Source organism: Myiozetetes cayanensis, unplaced genomic scaffold (genome assembly GCF_022539395.1).
Source record: "Myiozetetes cayanensis isolate MyiCay16 unplaced genomic scaffold, myiCay2020 scf10, whole genome shotgun sequence".
Taxonomy (NCBI): Eukaryota; Metazoa; Chordata; class Aves; order Passeriformes; family Tyrannidae; genus Myiozetetes; species Myiozetetes cayanensis.
The window spans coordinates 14452961-14474857 of NW_026086605.1; the positions used below are offsets into that span (position 1 = coordinate 14452961).

At 59.6% G+C, this 21897-nt stretch overlaps 1 protein-coding gene across 4 annotated transcripts in view; it reads right to left on the minus strand.

The window, feature by feature from the left end:
• The window catches only part of CRTAC1 (cartilage acidic protein 1), a 23572-nt gene continuing 1675 nt past the window's right edge, over positions 1-21897 (minus strand). The window contains exons 1-16 of one of the 4 annotated variants that reach the window (XM_050339359.1): positions 13463-13601; positions 9447-9643; positions 8079-8275; positions 7078-7208; positions 6299-6455; positions 5589-5723; positions 5144-5289; positions 4817-4953; positions 4085-4167; positions 3456-3556; positions 3203-3371; positions 2552-2697; positions 2377-2419; positions 1771-1914; positions 551-676; positions 1-209 (exon numbers count right to left, since the gene is read on the minus strand). In XM_050339359.1, the coding sequence (XP_050195316.1) occupies positions 82-209; positions 551-676; positions 1771-1914; positions 2377-2419; positions 2552-2697; positions 3203-3371; positions 3456-3556; positions 4085-4167; positions 4817-4953; positions 5144-5289; positions 5589-5723; positions 6299-6455; positions 7078-7208; positions 8079-8275; positions 9447-9643; positions 13463-13507 (2085 nt within the window). In that variant the 5' untranslated portion in view covers positions 13508-13601 and the 3' untranslated portion in view covers positions 1-81. Of the gene's footprint in view, positions 210-550; positions 677-970; positions 1608-1770; positions 1915-2376; positions 2420-2551; positions 2698-3202; positions 3372-3455; positions 3557-4084; positions 4168-4816; positions 4954-5143; positions 5290-5588; positions 5724-6298; positions 6456-7077; positions 7209-8078; positions 8276-9446; positions 9644-9837; positions 9860-13462; positions 13602-21897 lie in introns of those variants that run through there. The other 3 variants (XM_050339330.1, XM_050339350.1, XM_050339338.1) reach the window with 3 other exon arrangements.

A 21897-nucleotide genomic window follows, 5' to 3' on the forward strand; every position in this document is an offset into this window, starting at 1 on the left:
AAGGGTTTATTCAGTTGGCACTGAGTGCAACTGGAACAGGGCTGAGGGTGAGCAGGTGACACCTGGCTGTGCCAGGGCAGGCTAGTTGCGCTGGCAGCGCCCACCAGCGCCCAGGGAGAAGCCGCGGTGACAGTGGCAGTGGAAGGAGCCGTGGGTGTTGTGGCAGATATGGTCGCAGGGGCCAGGCTGTGTCTGGCACTCATCTATGTCTGGTGAAGAAGTAGAGAGGGTCAGAGCAGTGCCAAGGGTACAGGGATTGTCTGGCACGGGCAGGGAGGGAGGGTGCCTGAGGGGAGCAGGCTGAGTGAAACTGGGACATGAAGGCAGGTGGTCCTGCCACTGCTTGTCCCCAAGACTGCTGGGTGGCATGTGCCTTCTTACTCCACAAAGCCCTGCACAGCCACAGTCTGTCCATCCCACCCCCCAGGTCTAGGGCTGTGAGCACAACTGGGCACCCTAGGAAACAGCATTTCTGCTCCCAGGGCAGCATACAGGAGCAGGTGGCTGGGTGCCACGGGTGGGCAGCCAGTTGCTGCCTGTAGGTACTCACCCAGGCACTGGCTGGCAGCAGGATCAAGGGGGCGGAAGCCTGGGTGGCAGCGGCAGGTGTGTGCCCCAGGGGTGTTGGTGCAGAGCTGGCTGCAGTTGTGCAAGCCCTGAGCACACTCGTCAGTGTCTGGTAGTGGGGAAGAGAGCAGCATGGGGTTACAGCACACCAGTAGAAGGCAGTACAACCCTTTTGCTGGGGTGCAGGCAGGGCTGCTTGCTGCACCCCAGCCCCTCCACTGCTGCACATTTGGCTGTGTCCCCATTGTAGAGCTACCCAGGGTCACTGTCCCAGCCCCGGGGCAGGGAGAGCTGGGGCACAGCAGGGATGCTCCCCACCTTGAGCTCCCTCCCCATGCAGCCCCAGGGCAGGGTGGGCAGAAGCATGGGCACAGCCCTGCCCTGCAGAGCTCAGCAGGCCAGGTTAATAGATCGGATATAGTTTATTGGGAGGTTCTCCGGGAGAAGGGCTGGAAGACTAAGCAGGGTCTGACTCCAAACAGTAGGGCCAATACATTAAAAACCAGACCAGGAGGGTCCTGCCCCTGCAGGACTGGGGAGACCCTCCTCTGCCAGGGCTGGGGAGGTGGTCCCCACCACTGAGGAGGGGGCAGGCAAAGCACACACGTCGCAGGCCAAACCAGCAGGCACATGGTACAGTATTGAGGCGACGGAGCAAGCGACCACCTGGGAGGTGCCAGCGTGGCAGGAGCAGCACTGGGGCAGTAGGGTGCTGGGGAAGGGGCTCTGCTGCACTGCCCCAGGGCTGCTTTCCCAGAGACGGTACATGGGACAGCCAGGTCCGTGCCCATCCCACTGCAGGTCACCCGATAGGTCACAGCCAGCACTTCCAGGGCAGTTTGACATGGAGAAAAAGAGAGAAAGAGAGACAGGCAGAAGCCAGCCGGTCCTTCCACCAAGGCTGCTCTGGCATGTTACGGGCAGGGGTTAAAGTGCATAGAGGCAAAGGCAGAGTCCGAGGACTAGAGGGAGAAGGGTACTGTGGGGGAGCCAAGGCCAGCTCCCGGCAGAGGGGTATCCCCCAAAAAAGGCCACTTGAGCTGCACAGAGAAGGAGAGAAGGAGCAAGAGAGAAAAACAAAGAGAAAGAGAAGGGGAGTCAGTGGTGGCCAGGCCTTTATCAGGGGTGCAGCACCATCCCAAGGTGGTGCTTTGGAGCTGGTGCCAGTTGGCATGGGGTCAGGGTGTCCCAGCCATCACTCACCCACACAAGCTGTGCCATCCTCGTTGGGCTCAAAGCCCCGGCTGCAGCGCTTGTTGCTGCGGCAGCGATACCCGCCATAGGTGTTGATGCAGACGGGCTTGTCCCGGGGACAGACAAAAGGGAACTCAGTGCACTCATTTGTGTCTGCAAGAGAGTCCTCAGCATTAGACAGGTGAGCAGAGAGCTTGGGACTGCCAGCCATGGCCCCTCCAGTTCCTCCTGTACATCTTGGATGATCACCCCAGTGGTAGCCATGCATATGCCATGCCTACTGCCCAGGAGGTTCACAGCATGGCCACAGCCACCCTGCTGCATCCCTGACACCCCTTCACTGCTCGTGGCTTTAGCACAACGCCTGCCACATGCCAGCCATGCCTCCCACCGCAGCACAGCACTCTCGCTGCTCCCTGTGACACCATGGTCCCCCTCTGGAGCTGTGCTGCTGCCCTGATCCCAGGCCACGTGCCAGGCAGGCAGCTGTACCTGGCACTGAGCCATGTGGCAGGCAGCCACCTCTCATCACAGAGTGTTGTCCCTGTGTCCCCCCTGGGGCCATGCTACAGCATCTCGGGTGCAGGCACACCTGTGCCCCCAGCAGCCACTCACCTACACAGCGTCCATTCTCGTGCTGGGAGAATCCCTGCCCGCACTGCATTTGGGGAGAAGCAGAGACCGCCAGGATGGGGAGGAATCAGCCCTGGGCAGCCACGGAGCCAGCAGAGCCCAACCCCTCATTCCTGCCCCCAAAGTCTCCCACCCTGCACCCACACCCGGCCCTCACCTCCAGCGGGGCAGGCATGAGTGGCTCCTCTACATCCAGGGGGTAGGGGACCTCCAGGACAGAGTTGGTCTCACTGCTGGCCACAGCTCGTGACACCACACGGCCATCTGGCCAAGTCACCTCCAGGCTGCTGGCTTCGTCATGCCCTGCAGGCGGGCAGCCCATCAAAGGGGGGGTCTCCGGGGTGGGCAGGGGCTGAAAGGAGGCCAGTGGGGTGGTAGGGATGGGAGGGGCAAAGGCTCCCCTTGCTCCCTGAGCCTGGCCCCAGGTGCTCATGCTGACAGCCCATGTACATGGATGTAGTCCAAGGGGTGTAGGTGAGGACAGTGGGATGATCTGCCAGGGGCCAGGAACACCCTGTGGGCTTGGTTGCTAGTAATGTTGAGCCAGGGGTAGACTAAAACACAGGAAAAGTCCTAGTGTCTGAGCAAAGCAGCAGGTAAAGGGTGGAGAAGGGGGTAGCTGCCCCTTGCAGCAGAGCTGCAGTAGCTGGGCACCCTGCTCAGTCTCCCACAGAGCCCACCATACCCAGGGTGACAGGCATGGGTGACTGCTGTGCTGCAGGACACCAGAGCAGCAGACATGGCCCCTGCCCAGAGGAGAGCCAGGAAAGGCTGGGGGTGAAGGCAGCCCCTTGACCCTCTGTCTCACCCAGTCCAAAGTGTGCCACAGGCTCCATCTCGCAGAGATACCCCGAACCGCCATCGATGATGCGCAGGTGGGCCCCGCTGCGTCGTGTGAACAGAACCACTTTGGCCCCCCGTGCAAAGGCCCCGAAGCGGGTGCGGGGAATGACTCGCAACCAGTTGTTGCTTCTGCCCTGCAAGCGAATAGGGAGCAAGGAGACTGAGCTGGGAGAGACAGAGGGGATAGAGACAACACAAGGACCCCTCCCTTGACTCACCTGAGTGCCCTTGAAGATGGAGATCGGCTGTGCCATGGACTCACCATGGGATAGGATGAGGTCCAGCATCCCATCGCCATCAAAATCTGTCACTGCACCTCCTGCAAGGAGAGGATCATGTCATGCCTGGGGTCTGGCCACACATCTCCCATCACTACAACCTGCTGCTGGTGCAGCCTTCCACAGGCAACAACAGCATTCCTGGCCATGCAGGGGCAATAGGGAAGATGGGGTAACTCCAGTGTAGGAGTAAGGGTCTCTGTGTGGGTGACATCCTGCAATCAGGTGTGTCAGCATCCTGGGCAGTGGAGGGGACAGGCAGTGGCTGGAGGGCTGTGGGACACAGGAAGCTGCCTCACCCTCTGTCAAAAGCAGAGGGTGACTTTGAACAGTGGGCACCCAGGCAGGAGCCCCCCAAGAGCAAATCCCTGGGGAACTGCTGATGGCACTGTTAGCAGGATATGGGTGGAGGGAGAGAGCATGGAGCCATTCCTAGGTGATGGGAGCTCCAGCATGGTGGTGGGGAGCAGGCAGGGGACTCAGCCAGGCATGCAGCATCCCCAGTCATAGAAGGTGCCAGGCGGAGCTGTGGTACATGGACCTCCACCAGCAGAGCCAGGGGGACCCACCCGTGCCCCGTCCCTCAGGCTCCAGTGCATCCCCTGGATTCAGCTCTTCCACGATGGGGTCTGAGTGTTCCCTGCGGATGAGCCTGCCAAGCACACACAGGGTATTAATGCCAGTCTCTGCAGTACTCAGAACCCTCCCGGGCAGTGTCTGACCCCTCCTGCAGAATCATGGTAGAGGTGACAGCCCTGGTGGCTATGCAGTGGGGATGGTGATGTAACTATCCCCTGTTGGCACGTCCCCACTTAATGCAGGGGCAACAGGAATTTCATGAGAGCTTGTGGTTCTGAACTGCAGAGTAGCAGCACCATCTCCAAACATTCCAGGAGCTGGAGATGTCTCCAAAGGGCTCTTTGACAAGCCACTGCCCTCCACCCACCCACAGGTGCAAGCACGGGTAGACAACCAGCTCCCACCACCCCACACACCAGGCAAGGAGGTGCTACACAGCAGTAATGAGGAATTGACCCCCACAATTAACAGGTGCCATGAACAAGCTTCCACACAGCAGCTAATCAGCGGTGCTGAGGACCCCAGGGGCCGCTGTAGGCACGATCGCAGTGGCTGGTAATGACACCAGGAAGGGCTCAGTCACGGCATCTTTTATTAGCTGAGCCTGAGCCGTGGTACTGCTGGAGAGGAGCCCTGTGAGCCTGGCTGTGGCGTGAGGGCTGCTCGTCTCCCAGAGCAGGGTGCAGGCTCCCCAGCTCCCCTAGTACCCACAGGGCTCCTACCGGAAGAGACGGTTGGCAGAGGAGCCGCGGTAAGCGATGTTGTTGAAGAAAACCTCCAACTCCTGGTCATTGTCGAAGTCGGCTGCAATGACAGTGCGGACGGGGGATGGCATGGAGAACTTGGGGGTGGCGATGTCCTGCACAAGGGATGGGCATGGTGTGACAGTGGACATAGGAAGCAGGACACTGGGTCCTGCTTTTGTTTTTCGGGTCCCCTCCTCACTGGGAATTGGGGCTCAAAGACAACTCAGGATGAAGCCAGCTCCCCTGGCTGAGGTGGCTCAGTGGCAAACCTGTCGATGGGTGTATCCCAGACCCAGCCCTCACCCGGAATCGGATGCGCCCAGGGGCTCCACTCTGCAGATAGAGGCGGTGTGGCCCGTTCCAGTTGCCATAGACGATGTCCACTCGGCCGTCACGGTTGAAGTCAGCCAGCGCCACACCGCGTCCGTGCTGGTAGGGGTCATCCAGCCCTGGGGAACCGCAAGAGGACGGGGGAGACGGGAACACCTCCCGGCCTCCTTCTCCCCAGAATGCCTCCCGGAATGTGCCCCGCGGTCTCCAGATGGGTTCCCCATGTGCAGGGCTGCACCCCTGTGCTGACGGATCCTCCAGTGCACCCTCAGCCCCTGTCTGGTGGTCAGTGGGGCTCTGGGTCCCCAGGGCTGTCCCTTCACCCTGCACTTAATCCTGTGCAGGCAGGGACGGGCAGAACCAACCCTGCCCCGAGGTCCCCAATGCCTGGGTGCTCCTCCAGGGTCCCTCTACTCACCCACAGCAGCTGCCACGTCCCTGTACGTCCCGTCCCCCCAGTTGTGGAAGAGGAAATTGGGGCTATTTTCATTACCGCAGAATATGTCAGAGGCACTGTCACTCAGGATGGGCCCCACAGCCACTCCACGGCCTCCTAGAGACAGAAGCCGGGAGTGAGAGGACAGCTGCCCCAGAGGTGTTTGTGCTCCCCGTGTTGCCCACCCAGTGCTCCGAGTCCCTCACCCTCTTCCCACGTCTGGTGTCCCTCCTTGCCCACCTCCAATCCCTCTCATCAGGAGCTAATTGAGCCTGGGAGCCGGTTGTTTTACTCCCAACCCTAATCACTGCCATCGCCATGGTGACAACACTCCTAATTAGTGACGATTTATCACTGGGGAATGCAGCGGTCCCCGCGGCGGTGGGGCAGCATGAGGCACAGGCTGGCACACTCCCCGCTGCCCCGCTCCTGTGCCTACATCTCCAAGTCCCACTAAGTGCCCTGTGGATGCTGCGAGGTCTGGAGGGATCAACCCAAGTGAGGGTGGGCACGGGGGTTCTACCAGGTGCGCATCCCGTGGCCCTGGTCCCTTCCCCGCCCCTGGGGCTGCCACTAGATGGGGCAAGCAGGCAGCCCAATGCGCGGCTGCACCGCCCCGCCACAGCGGGGTCCTGCGCTTGCCCTGCCCAGCAGTGCCCCGTCCCCTCCACAGGGCCACAGCTGCCGGGTACCTGTGTACTTGCTGACGCCAGCCTGGGCAGCCACGTCCACCAGCACCACGACACCACGGGCAGGGTCACTGGCAGCCACATCCATCTCAATCAGGGCATGAGGGCCCACATTGCCGCTGGCGTAGTTGGCGATGTAAATGGAGTACCTTCCGGAGCCCTGCAGCCAGCAGCACCACCTCAGTATCCAGCCACCCAAAACCCATCTCTACGGGGACCACAAGATCCCTGCCGTGGATGCCCTCATTGCTCCGTGGGAGCAGGCACTGCTACTGTGTGCTGAGCAAGAGCTCTGCAAAGCCCATGTCAAAACATCCCGTGAGTGAGTATGTGCCCTGTTTCCTTCAGGAGCTCTCTGATCCACAGGCTCACAGTGCCGGCATGGGGCATGCTGCCCCCCCCAACATCTCCGGTGTGCCAGGTCCTCCCCATCTCCACGCCCTCCTTGTCCCGTGCAGCAGCTGCACCCTGATTTAATGATAATCATTTGGAAACAAACCACTGGAGGAGGAGGAAGAAGAAAGAGCAGGTGACAGGAGCATAAATCACCTCGACAGGCACGTTTATCAGCTGGTGGCAACCATGTGGACAGGCATCCGCGGTCCCCACGGCTGGGGGAGTTGCCAGCCCTGCCAGTCAGAGGCTGGTGGGGGGCACCCTGACACCATTGGAGGGGTGGGAGGGGCTAGCAAGGGACATGGTCCCCCAGGACTCCACTGGAGGGGCACTGGAGGTGGGAAGGGAGCAGAGATGCCCCTGCCTGCAGAGCCCTGCCTGCTCACCGTCCGGTCCACACAGGCAACAGAACGCCCAGCAAAGCGGCTGGCCACGTCCCGGTTCACCTCATCGCTCAGGATGTCCTCCCAGCGCCCGTTGCGGAGCTTGAAGAGTTTGTCTGTGTAGGTGGCCATGCCTGGAGGGGGGTAAGGATCAGTGGGCTGCAGCATCCCACCTCCTCCTGGGGAGGGTGCCCTGCAGCACGGGAGGCTGTGGAGGAGGTACACTTTTCCCAGAGCATCCCAAACCTCTGCTGTCTCCACAGCCCCATACAGTGCCCAGGGCTGGGCTGCTGCTGCAAGAGCCCCCATGACCCTTAAGGGCCACCTGGAGACACACAGAAGAATCAACTCATTAAGGTAAAATGTGTCCCAATGGGGTACAGCCCTGTAGATCATCCCCAGGAAGGTAAAAGAAAAAAAGAGAATCGATTCAGTACCAGGGACAGGCAGTGAGCTGCACTGCTTGTGACAGCGCCAATGGCAGCGCCTGATTTAGGGACAGGTGTGCCGGCAGCCACCGCCAGCCCGGGTAATTAGGAGCATCAGGAAGACAGATCTGCTGCCTGGAGGTCAGGGACACAGGGCAGAGCTGGGCTGAAGCACCAAGCCAGGGAGCTCTGGGGATTCCCAGTGCCAGACTGGGGCACTTAGGTCTTTTCCCCATGACAGTCATGCCAGAAACTGGGACACCACCAGCCACGAGACAGAGGGGCACAACTGCTGCAGGGCACAGTGGGGATTTGCAGTGTAGGGTCCCTGTGCCAGGGCAGCCCTGGGGGTGGTGGGGAAGCTTCTGTCCTGCTTGGGGTGCCGCCAGGAGGGCGATGGGCAGCTGGAAGTGCTGACTCAGTGGCTGGCTGGGCTCAGTGTCCCACCCGTGCTGCTATCAATCAATGGAGCCACTCAACTGAGAAATTAACTCCAGCCCGCACACATCCCTCATGCGCCGAAGGTCGCGGGCGGCCGTGCCGGGGTCTCGGGGCACGACTGCCAGTGGGACTCACCAGAGAAGGCATTGTTGGTGTTGAGGAAGTAGATCTCCTCGCGGCCATCGCCGTCGATGTCACAGGCTGTCACACCGATGGCATTGCCCTGCCGGTCCCGCAGCGCGTAGTATGGGGAGCCCCGCTCATCCTCTGCCACGTTCACCAGCCGCCCCTGCGCCTTGTCATACTTGAGCACCAGGTTGGGGCCGTTGTACCTGTGAGTGTGAGCGGATAGATAGCTTCCTGAGGCTTGGGGACAGGATGAAAGCTTCTATCCCATCCCTAGGGGGACACTGGGTGTGAAGCTTGATCTTCCCCCTGATGGGCACTGCAGAGGTCTGTGGAGGTCAAGGGCTGTGTCAGGCATCCCATGTCTACCCGGCCTGCATAACACAGGGCAACACCAGGGCAGTGGTGAGGGCCAGGCAGCAAGCAGGGCAGGATGAAATGCAGGTCCCTGCTTGCAGCCCTTTCCCAGGGCAGGGAAATGGGCACACAAGGCAAATCCTCTCAGCAAGGTGCATACCACTGGCTCCCCGCCCGTTCCTGCCCAACGCACCAGTAAACAAGTTATACAACGGGCACCACAGCTGCTTATGAAACCCCAGCTGGCTTCTTGACTCAGCATGGCTGGGAGTAGTGGTTCAGACCCTTCTGGAGTTCCCAGTGCTGCCCATGGTTTCCTGTCTCCGGGTGATGCTCAGTTCAACAGCAGGGCTACTCTGCCTGCCACCGTTGTGCCTCCATCCCAATGGATGGGAGCCATGAGGGTAAGGGATACTCTCCAGGTGGGCACACCTGTGTGCACAAGCCTTGTTTGGGGATGGCAGTAGTAGTGTCTACACAGACACCCTTCAGCAACAGCTCACAGTTGTGCCAGCACACACACACAGAGCCCTCACCACAGTCCCTGCTGTCTGTGACCCACTGGCAGCAGCTGTTCTGTGTCCAGCCCTACTTGGGCACTGGCAGCACAGCACACGGCTCCCTGCCTCCCCAGCTCCAGCCCTTCCCAGCTATCACTCCAATAAAGGGCTATAAAAAACCTCCAGCCAATTAACTGAATCTCCGGAGAGCGCTGAGTCCTGTCAGCGGAGCCGAGACAGCTTGGGGACATGCTGGCTCTGCACTGCAGGGTGGACCCCAGCTCCTGGGCAGCTGCCACTGCCCCAGAGGGGGGACCGATGAGGGGACTCATGTGTCCTACACAGGCACTCAGCTGGCACCAACACCCTATGTGGGTGCGCACACACACGCAGACCCCCACCCCACCCCGCTTGGTGCGCAACCACCCAGCCAGCCACAAGCCCACAGAAAAGGGAGGATTTCCTGGCCCTGCAGGACCACAAGGTCCTGCTGTCCCTGAGGCACTACTGCACCACTTACCCTGCCACCACAATCTCGAAGTCACCGTCGGCATCCAGGTCGGTGACAGCCACGCCATAGTTGAGCTGTGTGGGGTTGCTGTCGTAGTCAGGTGGGAGGAGGCGCTGGGTGACGGCTGTGAACATGGGCTCGCTGCGCTGGGAGCCCTCACTGAGCCAGGCCAGGGACAGTAGGCACAGTGCCAGCATCCTGGACACCTGGGAGAGACCTGCAGCTCATCAGCTCTAGGAGGAGACCCTGCTCCACAGTGCACAATGCCCAAGCAGCCCCATTGCCCTTGCACAGGAAACACTCTCTTTCCACCCCTTGCCACATCATCCCAACCTGTGCCACACCACCTGCCCCTTGATCCCTGGGCACTGCAACAGCCCTGGCATCCCCATGCACGCACCCCCCTGGGTGCTCACTCTCAGGGCTTCCCTGGGACAAGACCAGGGAGTTGGGGCTGAGCAGGAGTACAGCGTTGGGAGCCCATCCCATGGGAGGGACTGGAGAGGCAGAAGGAGGGCTGTGGGATGCTGACAAAGCTGGGCTCAGGCCCAGCTTGCTGTGTCCCGAGGGGCCCTGGCATCCAAATTCCTGGCAAGTCACAATACCAATCACTGCTCTCTTGGCAGGACCAGAGAAAGCAGGTATTCACCGGGCTGAGGAACTCGTTTTCTATCTAGTTGGTCATCCAGAGCTGTGGAAGGCCATGGGGAGAACATGAGGATACTCTGCCAGGTGACTTCCATGTGCCTCAGTTTCTCCAGCCTGATGGCACTGTTCCTCCCAGTACCTCTGCAGGGTGAGCTCCTTCCAGCTTGGCCAGGGAAGGTTTTTGCACAGGGATGCGGCCCTGAGAAGGAGATGCTGGGAAGAACAGGAGACTGGGAGGAGAGGCTCAATTAACCTGGACTGCGGAGGACAGTGTCTGCCAGCACTGCTGGCAAGGCTGCGGAGATTTTGGAGCTGGCTCTACCTGGCTGTAGCACAGGTGATCAGGAGGACCACCCCTCACCCCAGGCCAGGCAATCCCTTCCAGAGGGGAAGAGCCTAGCAACCAGCTGTGTATCCTCAGGTTATGGGCATGAACCCACATGCCAGTGCTCCAGCTGGGGTAAAACCCAGAAAAACCAGCCTGTCACACTCTCACATCTCTCCAAACTGGAGAGATGGCTGGAGCACCTGGTCATCAAGGTAGGGGACACTGTTTCATGTGACTATGACATCCCTCTGAGCAGGACTGCTCTCCCCAAGCAGGAACAGCCCTCCCAAAGCTGGCATGGGTACAGAGGTGAATGACCCCTCTGCCAGTTGACCCCCATGCCACTGGACTCTGACAGCAAGCAAAGGCAGCTGTGGCAGCTGCATGATACCACATATGCCCACCACTCCACCTTGGGGAGGGGAAGGTGCCCCAGATTTAGATCCTGGCAGACCCACCAGGTAGTGGAGAACAGCCTGCTGCTGCCTCCCCTGGGGATGAGAATGGTCCCAAAGCCCTTTGAGGGGCCAGGACTCCCCTGCCTCAGCCACATAGCTTTCAGGCCAACCTGGCTGAGCAGGAAGGGGCTGTCCTCTAGCTGCAGAGGCAACTTTAACCCCACTGGCCAACACCCAGAGACCTGCATCCCATTGCACCAGCCCTGCTCCCCTTCCTCTCCAACCCCATCTGCACCCCGGGGCTGAGTTGCAAGGGTGGATGTGTGTGTATTCTCAGCTTTACCCTGTGCTGCTCCTATTCTCTTCCTGGCACGACTCACAGCCTCCCATTGACCCAGGCACAGCCAGCTGCCCTCTGTGCTCTTCACCACTCAGCCTGACTCGGGTCACTGTGCCCATCACTCTGCCATACTGTCCGGAGCAGGAGCCAGGGGCAGGAGCCTCTGTCTTTCCCTGGTGCAGGTGCTCCATTCAAGACACATGAGATGGGGATAGGCATTCATTGGGTTGTGCTAGGATGGGACAGTTCCTGGGTGTCACTCCGCAGTGCCAGACAGTGAGGAGGAGAATCCTTTGCCACAGCCCCACTCTGGGCTCACTGAAATAAGCGTGTGGGAGAGCCGCCCGCATTGCGGACATACGGGTGCAGGGCTGCCACACGAGCCCCTGGCCCTGCAGGGCAGCGCCACCTCACAGCCACAGCCAGGCAAGGGGTGGCTGTCCCCAGGCCACTGGCAGGGCTCTCCCTGTCTTTCCTCCTTCCAGCTCCCACTCCCCACAGTTTGGCCTGTTCCCCAAATACTCCGTCACCTCATCCAGCTGCAGCTGAAATCCCTCCAAGCTGGATGGAGATTTTCCAGGAGGAAATAATGTTCCTGATTGGAGACAAAAGACTTTTCCCAGTGGATCCGGTGATTGGTGCCATGGGGAAGGGATGTACAGCCCAGAGCCAGGCCATTTTGGGAAGAGAGAAGGAGGCTCAGACTCTGCATGCAGAAAGGCCTCATGGTTCTCAGCGTGCTACTGGTAGTACCAAGGCCCCAGCATGAAGCTCCACCTGATATTTGAAGCTAATGGGTTTTGCTCGTACACAGGGCAGACCTCAGTCTATCTTGTCCCAGCAGAGCCATGTCCTGGCTTGTGTTGTGGCATCTGGTGGCAAGGTCCTCCCAGGAGTTGTGGTCACCCCAGGGTGCTTGCTCAGTGTGGCTAAACCTGGTAACACAAAACCAAAGTGCCAGGCAGGAGTAGAGGCCGTGGGTGGATGCCGTGGGCACCCATGCAGGGTGCAGTCCAGCAGCATAGGTGCTGGTTCCAGGGCCAAGATGCAGTGCATAGGACTCATCTGCTCCCACGCATCGTTGTGGATGACAATGCCCTGCAAGGTTGGTGGGATGGGACTGGAATGGGAGCCATGAAGCAGGCATGTGGTTGTGCTCCAGACTCTTCACAATGACTGGGGAGATGCTGTTACCAGGGCTCCCCATTGCACCCACATGCACATCCCCAGCCTCTGATCCACATCATAGGGAGAGTGGGAGCTAGCTCACTGTGCAGCCACCCCATCCTGCATGCCACCGTGACATTGCTGCCCTCTACACTATGCACCCCAGTGATGTCATGCTCCACCACTGCAGCAACATCCCATCCCAGTCCGCAATCACCTCCAGCACCTCTACGACATTTCTTGACATCATGCAGCAAGGACCTCATTGCACCCCAAAGGCCCCCCAAAGCATGACAACATGGCGACATCACAGCACCTCATGTTGCACGTGCCCCAGTAACATCATATTCCCACTCCTGCTATTACCAGGCTGTCACAGCTGTGCCTGCCAGGGCAGGGTAGATGTCCCGCAGACCCAGCAGCCTCTCTCCCATAGCAGTTGGGCTGTCCAGGAGTGCCAGCAGTGCCCCCTCCACAGCACCTCAGCCCCAAGCAGCCCAGACCCTGCAGTGCTTCTGCTCCAGCCAAAGCCTGTGAGCCCGGGTCCTGCTGCTACATCTGCTCGCTGCTGTGAGCCTGTCCCTCCTATGCATGACTCTTCAGTGCCGGACCTGGCAGGCTGGGGCTCAGCCAGCAGCAGCTAATGCAGTGTGGAGATGAGCAGTCACCTTAGACTCTGAGCTCAGCCCAAAGGGACACCAGGTCCTTGGGGTCTCAGACTCACCAGCACACAGCCACCCCTTTCCCACGCAGCCAGGCACATGGCTGGACCCCTCTGTTCACTGCCCCCAGCTCGTCCCCAGGCTCAGTCACGACCAAGCACAAGCGTCACTATAAAGAGGCGCTGTCCACCACCCTGCTGCCCCTACCAGCGCTCCCCAGTCCCAGCACACACCCCCCATCACTGCTCCAGCCGCTTGAGCTCGGTCCTCCCTAGCCCAGCATCCTTCCATCCCGCTCCCTGCCGCCTCGCTCTCCCGCATCACCTCCACGCCTCGAGGACAGGCTGCTTGCCTGCTATCTCGCTCCGCTCTCCACCAACTTCTCCCCGGGCCGGTGACCGTGCCAGAGTTGAGAGCCGCCCCTCCCCGTCCTACAGTCCCCGGGAAACTTCATAGAGCAGCAAAACCACACCGCTACTCACGGGCCAGGGAGGCCGCCCGGCTCCCCCGCGGCGGCGGGAGCGCATCCCGCACGGCCGCCTTGCCTCTCGCCGCGGCTCCCGCCTCCGGCTGCGCCGCTCCCGGCTCCCGACGGGGCCGATCCGGCCGCTCGGTGCTTTATGAAGGGGCGGGCGGCGGCGGCGGCGATCGGGGCGGGGGGCGCCGCTGCCAATGGGGAGCGCGGGGTGGGGCCGCCCGCCGACAGGTCCGGCCCCGCGGTGCTGCTTGGGGAGGGCACCGGGGAGCATCGCCGAGGGCACCGGGCTTGTCAGCGGTGGGGCGCTCCGGGAGGAGAGGGGTGTCGCGTCCCGGGACACCAGAGCCGCGTCCGGGGAGCTGGCTGGCCGAGGGGAGGGGGGTATGTCCCGGCTCGCTGCAGTCACCCCGTGGGTGCTGGGTGGAGGACACTCGGGGCACGGCGACGATCGGGTGAGCAGAGACAGTGACCTGCCCCAGCCTGAATGCGATGGGTTTGGGCACAGGAGTGGGAAAAGGAATGAAGCTGGGCACCCCTGTAGTGCAACACTATGTCCTTGGTAGGACAAGGGAGAATGGTTTTAAACTAAGAGAGGGGAGATTTAGATCAGATGTTAGAAGGAAATTATTCACTGTGACGGTGGTGAGACACAGAAACAGGTTGCTCAGAGAAGTCTTGGATGCCCCATCCCTGGAAGTGTTCAAGGCCAGGCTGGATGGGGCCCTGGGTGACCTGATCTTGTGGGCAGACACCCTGCCCATGGCAGAAGTTGGAACTAGATGATTTTTAAGGTCACTTCCAACCCAAAACATTCTATGGTTCTATGAATCTAAACACCCAGTCACACCCCAAGGGGTCAGCACCCTCCCTGTGCCATCACCCTGCAGGTCACCCACCTCCCTCTGCAGAGACCCTAGGAGTGGCTGTACCCTGGCAGCCAGGCCAAACTGCAAGAAAGGCCCCATCTTAAGTCATGCAAGGCACTTGCCTAAAATCTTGTAGCCAGTGGATAAGATTGCACTTCTGCAAGCTTGCCTTCCCTGACAGGTTCTTCTCTTAAGTGGCTTAGCACAGAGGTGTCTGAGTGTCTCTGGAAGAGATAGTGGCTGTGGTGAGGACTGGGATAGCACTGACAGGGCACAAGGCTACCAGGTCACACCAGTGGAGCACGTTTGCAGATACTCCAGTACAGAGTCTGGGACTGCAGCCACTGTGAGAGACAGCAGGAGACAGCAGAAGAGACATGCTGGGAGTCAGCAGGAGCTGCAGAAGCCCGTGCCATTCAGGCTGCTTCGAGTGGCTAATCACCTGCTCTGCTAAAGCCCTTATTTCTCATTGAACATGTCTGGCTACAGCTTCTGCCTGTTGCTCCTGGTTCTTTCCCTGCTGGATTCAAGAGCTCTCCAGTCACAGTGATTTCTCCCACAAAGGTCCTTCCATGTGGCTGTCAAATACCTCTTTATTTCATTTCTGATGACCCCCTTTTGCAGGGTGCCTGGCTGAGCACCGGGCTTGCTGCGTGACTGCCTGCTGCAGGATTCTCACAGCCAGCATGGTGGTGTCCAGGCACAGGGAACCTGCTGTGGAGCACTGCCATAGGGCAGGAACCACCCCTGCCCTCGCATTTACCATGGTGAGCCAGGATGCCAAGCAAACCCACTAAGCTGGGATGCCAGTGGGACCACCACACACGTTCAATGCTGTGCTGGTGTGCCCCTGTGCACCCCAGAACTGCAGATGCACTTTGCCTGCCAGTGGTCCACAGCCAGTGCCTGACTGCAGCCTGGCACGTGCACGTGTGCTCAGGGCGAGCACCCCTGCTGCTGAATTGTTAGCTTTTCCCAGGTTTAGTAACCCCCTGGGTAATTATGAGCACAAACTGCAAGCCGGTTCCCAACGCCCTCCCCGAGGCTGGCAGGTACAGCACACACACGCCGACAGGAAGCCAGCTCGAGCATGCCAAGACTGTGAATGGCACTGGGCACACCGGCTCCCTGGGGCTCTAAACCCAGCATGCCAGCACAGCGGGGGTTTGGCTCTGGCCGTGAGTGCATGCACACCCACCAGGAGACACAGGCAAGGCTGCTGGCATGCCAGCACACCGTGCACATGCACCCGCACACCCGTGTGTGCACATGGGTGTGCTCACACGACGGGCACAGCTGGGCACGCAGCGTGGTGTGCGCACACGTGGCTCTGCAGGTGTGCATGCCGTGTCAGACGGGATGTGCTTGCACCATGGCACCTCTGAGTACACACACACGGTGTGCAAGCACGGCACGCGTGCCTGGGAGGATCTTGCATGCTGCAGCCTCCAGCCCATGCTACTGGCACCTGGCGGGGTGATTTTCCACTTGGGGGTCTGCAAGGTGCCCCCCAATACCTGCTGTTGGAGCTCCTCAGTGTCGTTCCCATGGATGCTGCCACCCTGCTGGGCTAGCATGTTTCTCTAGGGGAGAAGAACAGACAGCAAGCATCTTGGTATGGCCATAAGACACAGGCCTGCAACAGTCTGTGGGCCCTGTGCTGGCACAGATGTCTCCATCCCACCCCTTTGGTTGTGCTCACACAGGGGACGTGGTGGGGCAAGCACCCAGGGGTGGGACAAGCGTCTCTGGAAGGAGCTGCAGAAGGGAGCACGGAGCATCAGTGAAATGAGCTGGGATGTATGAGGGGACGTACGCAGGGACATCTGCAGAGTGGTGAGGTAGGGCACAGGCGCTGGGGCATAGGGAGCCTGGCTGTGCGGTGCGTGGGGGGATGCGCAGGGAGCGGTGGCAGCGGTGATGGGGACAATGCACAGGAAATTAGAGCGAGCAGCAGCCAGACACACTGCTGGGGGAAGGGAGCTGCTGCGCTCCACTGAGGGCTGCATGCGTGCGGGGGGAGGCTCTTCTGCTGAGCGGGGGCCGGCGTGAGCACCAGCCACCTCCTTGCACACCTGGGACCTCCCTTGTCCTCTCCCCAGTACAAATGTATCTCAGTTTTCCCTGGCCCTTGTTCCTGGGGCCCCATCCATGCTGATCCAGCTCCCAGGGAATGGGCACCCCCTTGAAGCTGGCAGCCCTGACACCCTCTGTCCCTCTGCATGGCGTCTCATCTGCCACTCCAGGATGTCTCTGGAGAGAAGGGAGCAGGATGCTGGGGAGAAGTCTGCCACTTGCTTGCACTGCAATAGGTGGAGGGGTGGCACAGGGCTGTTAGCTGTTAGTGCTGTGCCCAAGCAGGGTAAGACTGTGTGTTGGCAGTGCCAGAAGACCCCCATGGCTCTTGCAGGGACAGTACTGCTCTGGGAGCAGGACAGGAATCCATCCAGGATCAGCTGGAACACCCATGAGTCTGTCCCCTCCAGCAAATTCCAGATGGTGCAACACAAACAGGGTGCAGGTGAGCACAGGTGCTGACTCAAGGCATTAACATCCAGGATACTTCACTGGGGCTGTCATTCCTCTTTCTAGAGCATCACAAAGGCCAAGACACCTGCACATAGCCTGGTGGGTGCACAGCACATGCATACACACACTGTCAGCACACTCACATGCACCTACCTGCACACATACAACAGCCTGCATGCAGCCACCCCATCTGCACACCCTCCCTGTGCACACAGCGTGCTGCCCAAATGTGCACACAGACTATGCACACATACACACCTGCACTCACACGTGCATGCAGCAATGTGCATGCACCCCATCACATACCCTTGCTGCTTTTTGATACTGGGAGAGGGCACATGCTGTCACCACAGCATGCTGCGGGATCCCTTGGCTGCCAAGCCTCCTGCCTGGCACTGCTTTCTCCTCTGCAGGGGCTGTGCTGGGACATCCCTGCTCCAAGGGTCTAATTTCCACCCTAAATGTATTCATGGGTAATTTATCCTCAGTTGTTCCTGTGCTAATGTTGTCTTTTAGCTGAAATAGCTCTCCTCCTCCCTGGCGTTCACCCTGATGATGTATTTTTAGTGAGTGCTCCGTTTCCCCACAGCCTGCTGGGCACGAGCCGCTGTCCTCCCTTCACAGGTTTTCTGGGCTCTGCCTCTCTTGGCAGCCCTGCCACACCTCTGATCCTCTCTCAGGCTGGCTCCAACACAGGCAGGTCCCCCAGGGCCCATGCAGGGATGTAAGCAAGTCCTCAGTCCTGCCAGAAATGCTTCTCCTTGTTCCTCCTAGCGTTGCTTTTGCCTTTCCCATGTCTACATGCCTGTTGTGCGGTGGCTTGCAACAATGGACTCCCATGCTCACATGGCTGCTTGCTTGGTCCCTCTTCTCCTTGCTATCCCCTCCCTGTCATTGTCCCACAGTGTCTAACCTCCTGTCTTGCCTGTAGACCTCTGCCCTCTCAGGTCCTGCACCCCAGGCCAGCTCACTGTTCCCATGTCCCCTGAACGCCTACCACTCTGGGGGGCTATTTGTGCCAGTGCTGGCAGTGACCTGGCAATTGTCACCCATCCCGGCAGCTTTCTATGAGCTGTTGCCTCCTAGCACACTTCCCCAGTCCCCTCCTTCTACCCTATCAGGTGCTCACTGGGCATGGGAAACCCTGGGAAGACAATATCAACACAAGGTCAGGTCAACTCTGAAGTGTGTTTAATCTTCTCTTCCAGTCCTCTTCCTCACAGGTTTACTGCACCCTTGCCAGCAGCAGGTTCTGAAGGCTGGGCCCCAGACAATGCTCACCCAGGGGGCCCTCAGGGGTGCCTAGCCCCTGCCTTGGGAGCCCCAGCCCTTTTGCTCTCTCACAGCCCAGCCCCTGCCTCTGCACAGCCTCCCTGGGCCCTGCACGGTCCCCAGCCTCTCCTGTCACCATGCTCAGTGCCCCCAGGTCCTCGCTTGGACTCTTCCTGTCGCCGGGACATCATTAGAAATGTTAATTATTTATTATCACTAAAAGCCCTTTTTGCTGCATTGCTGTTCTCTGCCTATCTCTCTGCCCCTGTAACCGGATCCGCCTGTGCTTGCCTCCTGCCTTGCAGTCCCCGTCCCTGCTTTCCCTCCTACCTGCTGGGACACAGGGTAGGAGTGTGAGTCCATTCCCCCATCTCCCTGCAGGACATGGTCCTATGGACTGGACTTGTCCCCCTGGGATCCTAGAGCCATGACTGGTATGGAGATGCACCTGTACTAGGTGCCTGGGGACTGCCCCATCCCATGCCAGAAGAGGTGACAGAAGGACAAAGGAAGGATGTTTCTGGTGCTGCGATGGAGCCAGGGACCATCAGCTCTCCTTGGCCAAGGACAATGGGGTCCCTTCCCAGCACTGGGATGGGGCTCCCTGGCTGGGAGGTCTCAGCCAGGTATGCTATAGCCCTCCCAGGAAGAATCCCTGGTTGGGGAAGAGCAAAGAGGCTACAGGGGAATCTGGGGTGCTGCTGGCAGCTGGGAGAGGCTGGCAGGACCCATGGGACTGGTGCACACTTGGGGCAGCTAGCTGTTTCAGGGAAGCCATGTAGCTACAAGGAGGCAGGGGAAGCCCAGCCTGCCCAGCTCAGCATCCTCTGCCAGGGCTCCTAAAAGATTTATCAGCTTTGAGTGGATCCCATTGATGAATCAATTCAAATCTATCAAAAGCAGCCAGGTTCTTTCCCATGGGGCAGAGCTGGCACTGCATGCAGCAGCACTGCCACAGCCAGTGCTGGGAGAGCTGCTTCTAGTTGTAACATTCCAGAGCACCATCTGACAGATAGAAATCGCCTCCTGACAGCAACTGTGCCTCCCAGAGCTGGCCATGACGCCATGGTACCTTCAAGGCACTGTGACTGAATGGGCCACGATGGAGCAGGCTGCGAGAGTGCCAACAGGGGCCACCTCGAGTTGGGATAAAACCTGGATCCCTCCCAAGAGGTCTCCCCTGTTTGTTCCCTCAGTCTCCCAAAACAGCCAGGCTACCTGGGTTAGCAAGCTCCCCAGCCCTGGGACTGTCACAGGCCACCCCGTGCTGCTGCACAGTCCTGCTCAGGGTGCTGGAAGGGAAGGCAATAGCAAGGAGACAACAACAGCGGCTCAGGGAGAGACACCGGGGGCTGGCTCCCCGCGGGAGTGCGGGGAGGAGCACCCAGGCCGCTCCTGGAGCGGTATTGATTCCTGCAGCACAAGCACTGCCTTCTGTGCCTATTCATTGCTGATGTGCAGGAAAACAGGGAGCAAGAGAACCCGGCTCCCCCCTTCACAGTCAGCCCATATTCCTAGGGGCTCTACCGCTTCCCTGCCCGCCAGCCGCCGGCTGCACCGGTGTCTGCCCGCAGCACCGCCTGCTTCCCTGCATTACACAGCACTGTCACGAGCTGCCGAGTCCCCAGGTGTTTGGTGCAATAATGCAAAGCAGATCTAATCCACCCCAGCCCTGAGCTCCGCAGTCCCTTCCCCGTGGACTGAGTGTGTTCCCTGGCCAGGCGTGGGAGAGAGATCAAGGACTGTGGGGTGCTCTGGGTGTGCCCAGCACACTGGAGCTGACAGGAGATTTCCCCTGTTGTTCCTGTATGCCCCTTGCATCTCCCCAGAGATTTTCTCTGCCAAAAACACTGTAAGAATTTGCTCTGCAGCAATAAATCAGAGGGATGCTCACACAAGCACGAGCCAGCACTGGACTCCCTGGGACTAGGGTGCAGTGAGGTACAAGAGGCAAGGCTCAGCCCCAGAATGTGGTTCATTCATTTCCCAGCTACTTGCAACTTGGTGGCGTCCTGGGTCCTGGTGGCAGTTCTCAGAGCTTCCCAGGTTGTCTGGGCCCTTTGGGGCCAAAGCAGAGCAACCAGGACTCCTCTATACATACATGTGGTCCCAGAGGGTCCCCAGGGCTGGCTGGGGTCTAACATGGCTGCAACAGCCTCAGTACCCCAGGACAAGGTAGTTCCCTGTTCCCAGACCATGCTTGGCTGTCTCTGTTCCTCCTGGTGAAATCCTGGCAAGGAACTGGGTAGGGGCAGCCAAACCCCCTGGCCTCTCTGACACTTCCATGTGTGTGTTGAGCCCTGAGAGCAGTGGGAGTCACAGGGGCTGACAGGCTCTCTGGTGGCTGAGAGGAGGCTCCAAGGCTCAGAGAGAAAAGCCTGCTCAGGAAGGGCTGAGGTTACCCCATGCTATCTTTCCTTCCTTTCCTAAGGGCCAGGACCCAGGCCAGCACAGGGGTGCTGTGTGAGCACGAGCTGGATGCACAGCTCATTTGAGATCAGTCCCAGACCTGGGGCTACTAACAGCTCCTTTCTCTCCTGTGCTGCTCTTTTCAGCCTGTGTCTTCCCATGGCCCCAGCTGACGTAGCTGCAGATGAACAGACAAGGAAAGCCAGGCAGCAACTCCCAGCTTGCTCTGCTGTCCCCTGGGAGGCCCAGACATGGCAGCTTTAGATCAAGGCTATTCAGAAGGAAGAATAACCCCAGCTATCAGCAGAGAGCGGCTGGCTGGCTCCCGACATGCACTCCCACTGAGCAGTGGGTTTTTGGGCAGAGGTGCTGGGACCATCGATGCAGAGCCAGGGGATGCTGGGCACGGTGCCAAGGGCATGGCTGGGCTGGGGGCAGACCAGACAGCAACAATGAACTGCCTGTCCCAGCACCGGGAACAGTGGGAGCCTAGTGCCACCCTGCTTTGTGCAGATCACCAGTTAGCCCTCAGGACATGGGATCTTCATGCCTTGGAAGACTCCCAGGACACCTGAGACCACTCTAGCCCTGGAGAAGGTGGGCCATGGTCAAGCAAAGCCCTACAGTCTCACTCTGGGGTTGCTGGCCTCAGGGACTGGTTCAGGTGGGGTGCCTTTACATCACTGCCTTGCCCTCACCCATCTGCCCTTTTCCAGGGAGCATGGGGGTGTTAGCAGTGCAATGGGTCCCTGACCCCATGGGTGGTGGTCTGGAGGGTACCACTGTGTCCCTCGAGGGAGACAGGAACACAGACACAGTGGCTGAGGCTAGAGGAGATATGAGAAGATGTCTACAGTGGAAGAAAACAAGGGGGTCCTTCTGCATCCCACACCTCACAGTGTTCCTGCTGCCATGGAAACTGCTGTGGAGCATCATCCTGCTGCACCAGCCAGGGTGACCAGGCCACTGCAGTCCCCAGCCTTCTACAGGCTCTGTCCACACACACCAGAGTTGACAGAGTGGGAGAGGCTGGGTGCTCCCTGCCAGGCACCATCCCTAGGTCACCCTGGGCCTGTGATGGGATAGGGGCATCCCTGGGTGGGAGACCCACGGCGCGGGAGGGATGGAGAAACTAGGGAAGTGCTGGCAGGGGGTGTCTGGTGCCATTCCCAGACAAACCCAGCTCCCATGCGGCCAGAGGCTCCACGCTGCTTGGCCTCCCACAAACATAAATCATTTTCTAATTTATAACATGAATAATTGATTTTGCCTCCATAGCTGGCGATAAATCTCCTGTGCGCACATGCATAAGAAAATAATAATAATGAAAGCGATCAGGATCTGCTGCCATCGATTACCTGCG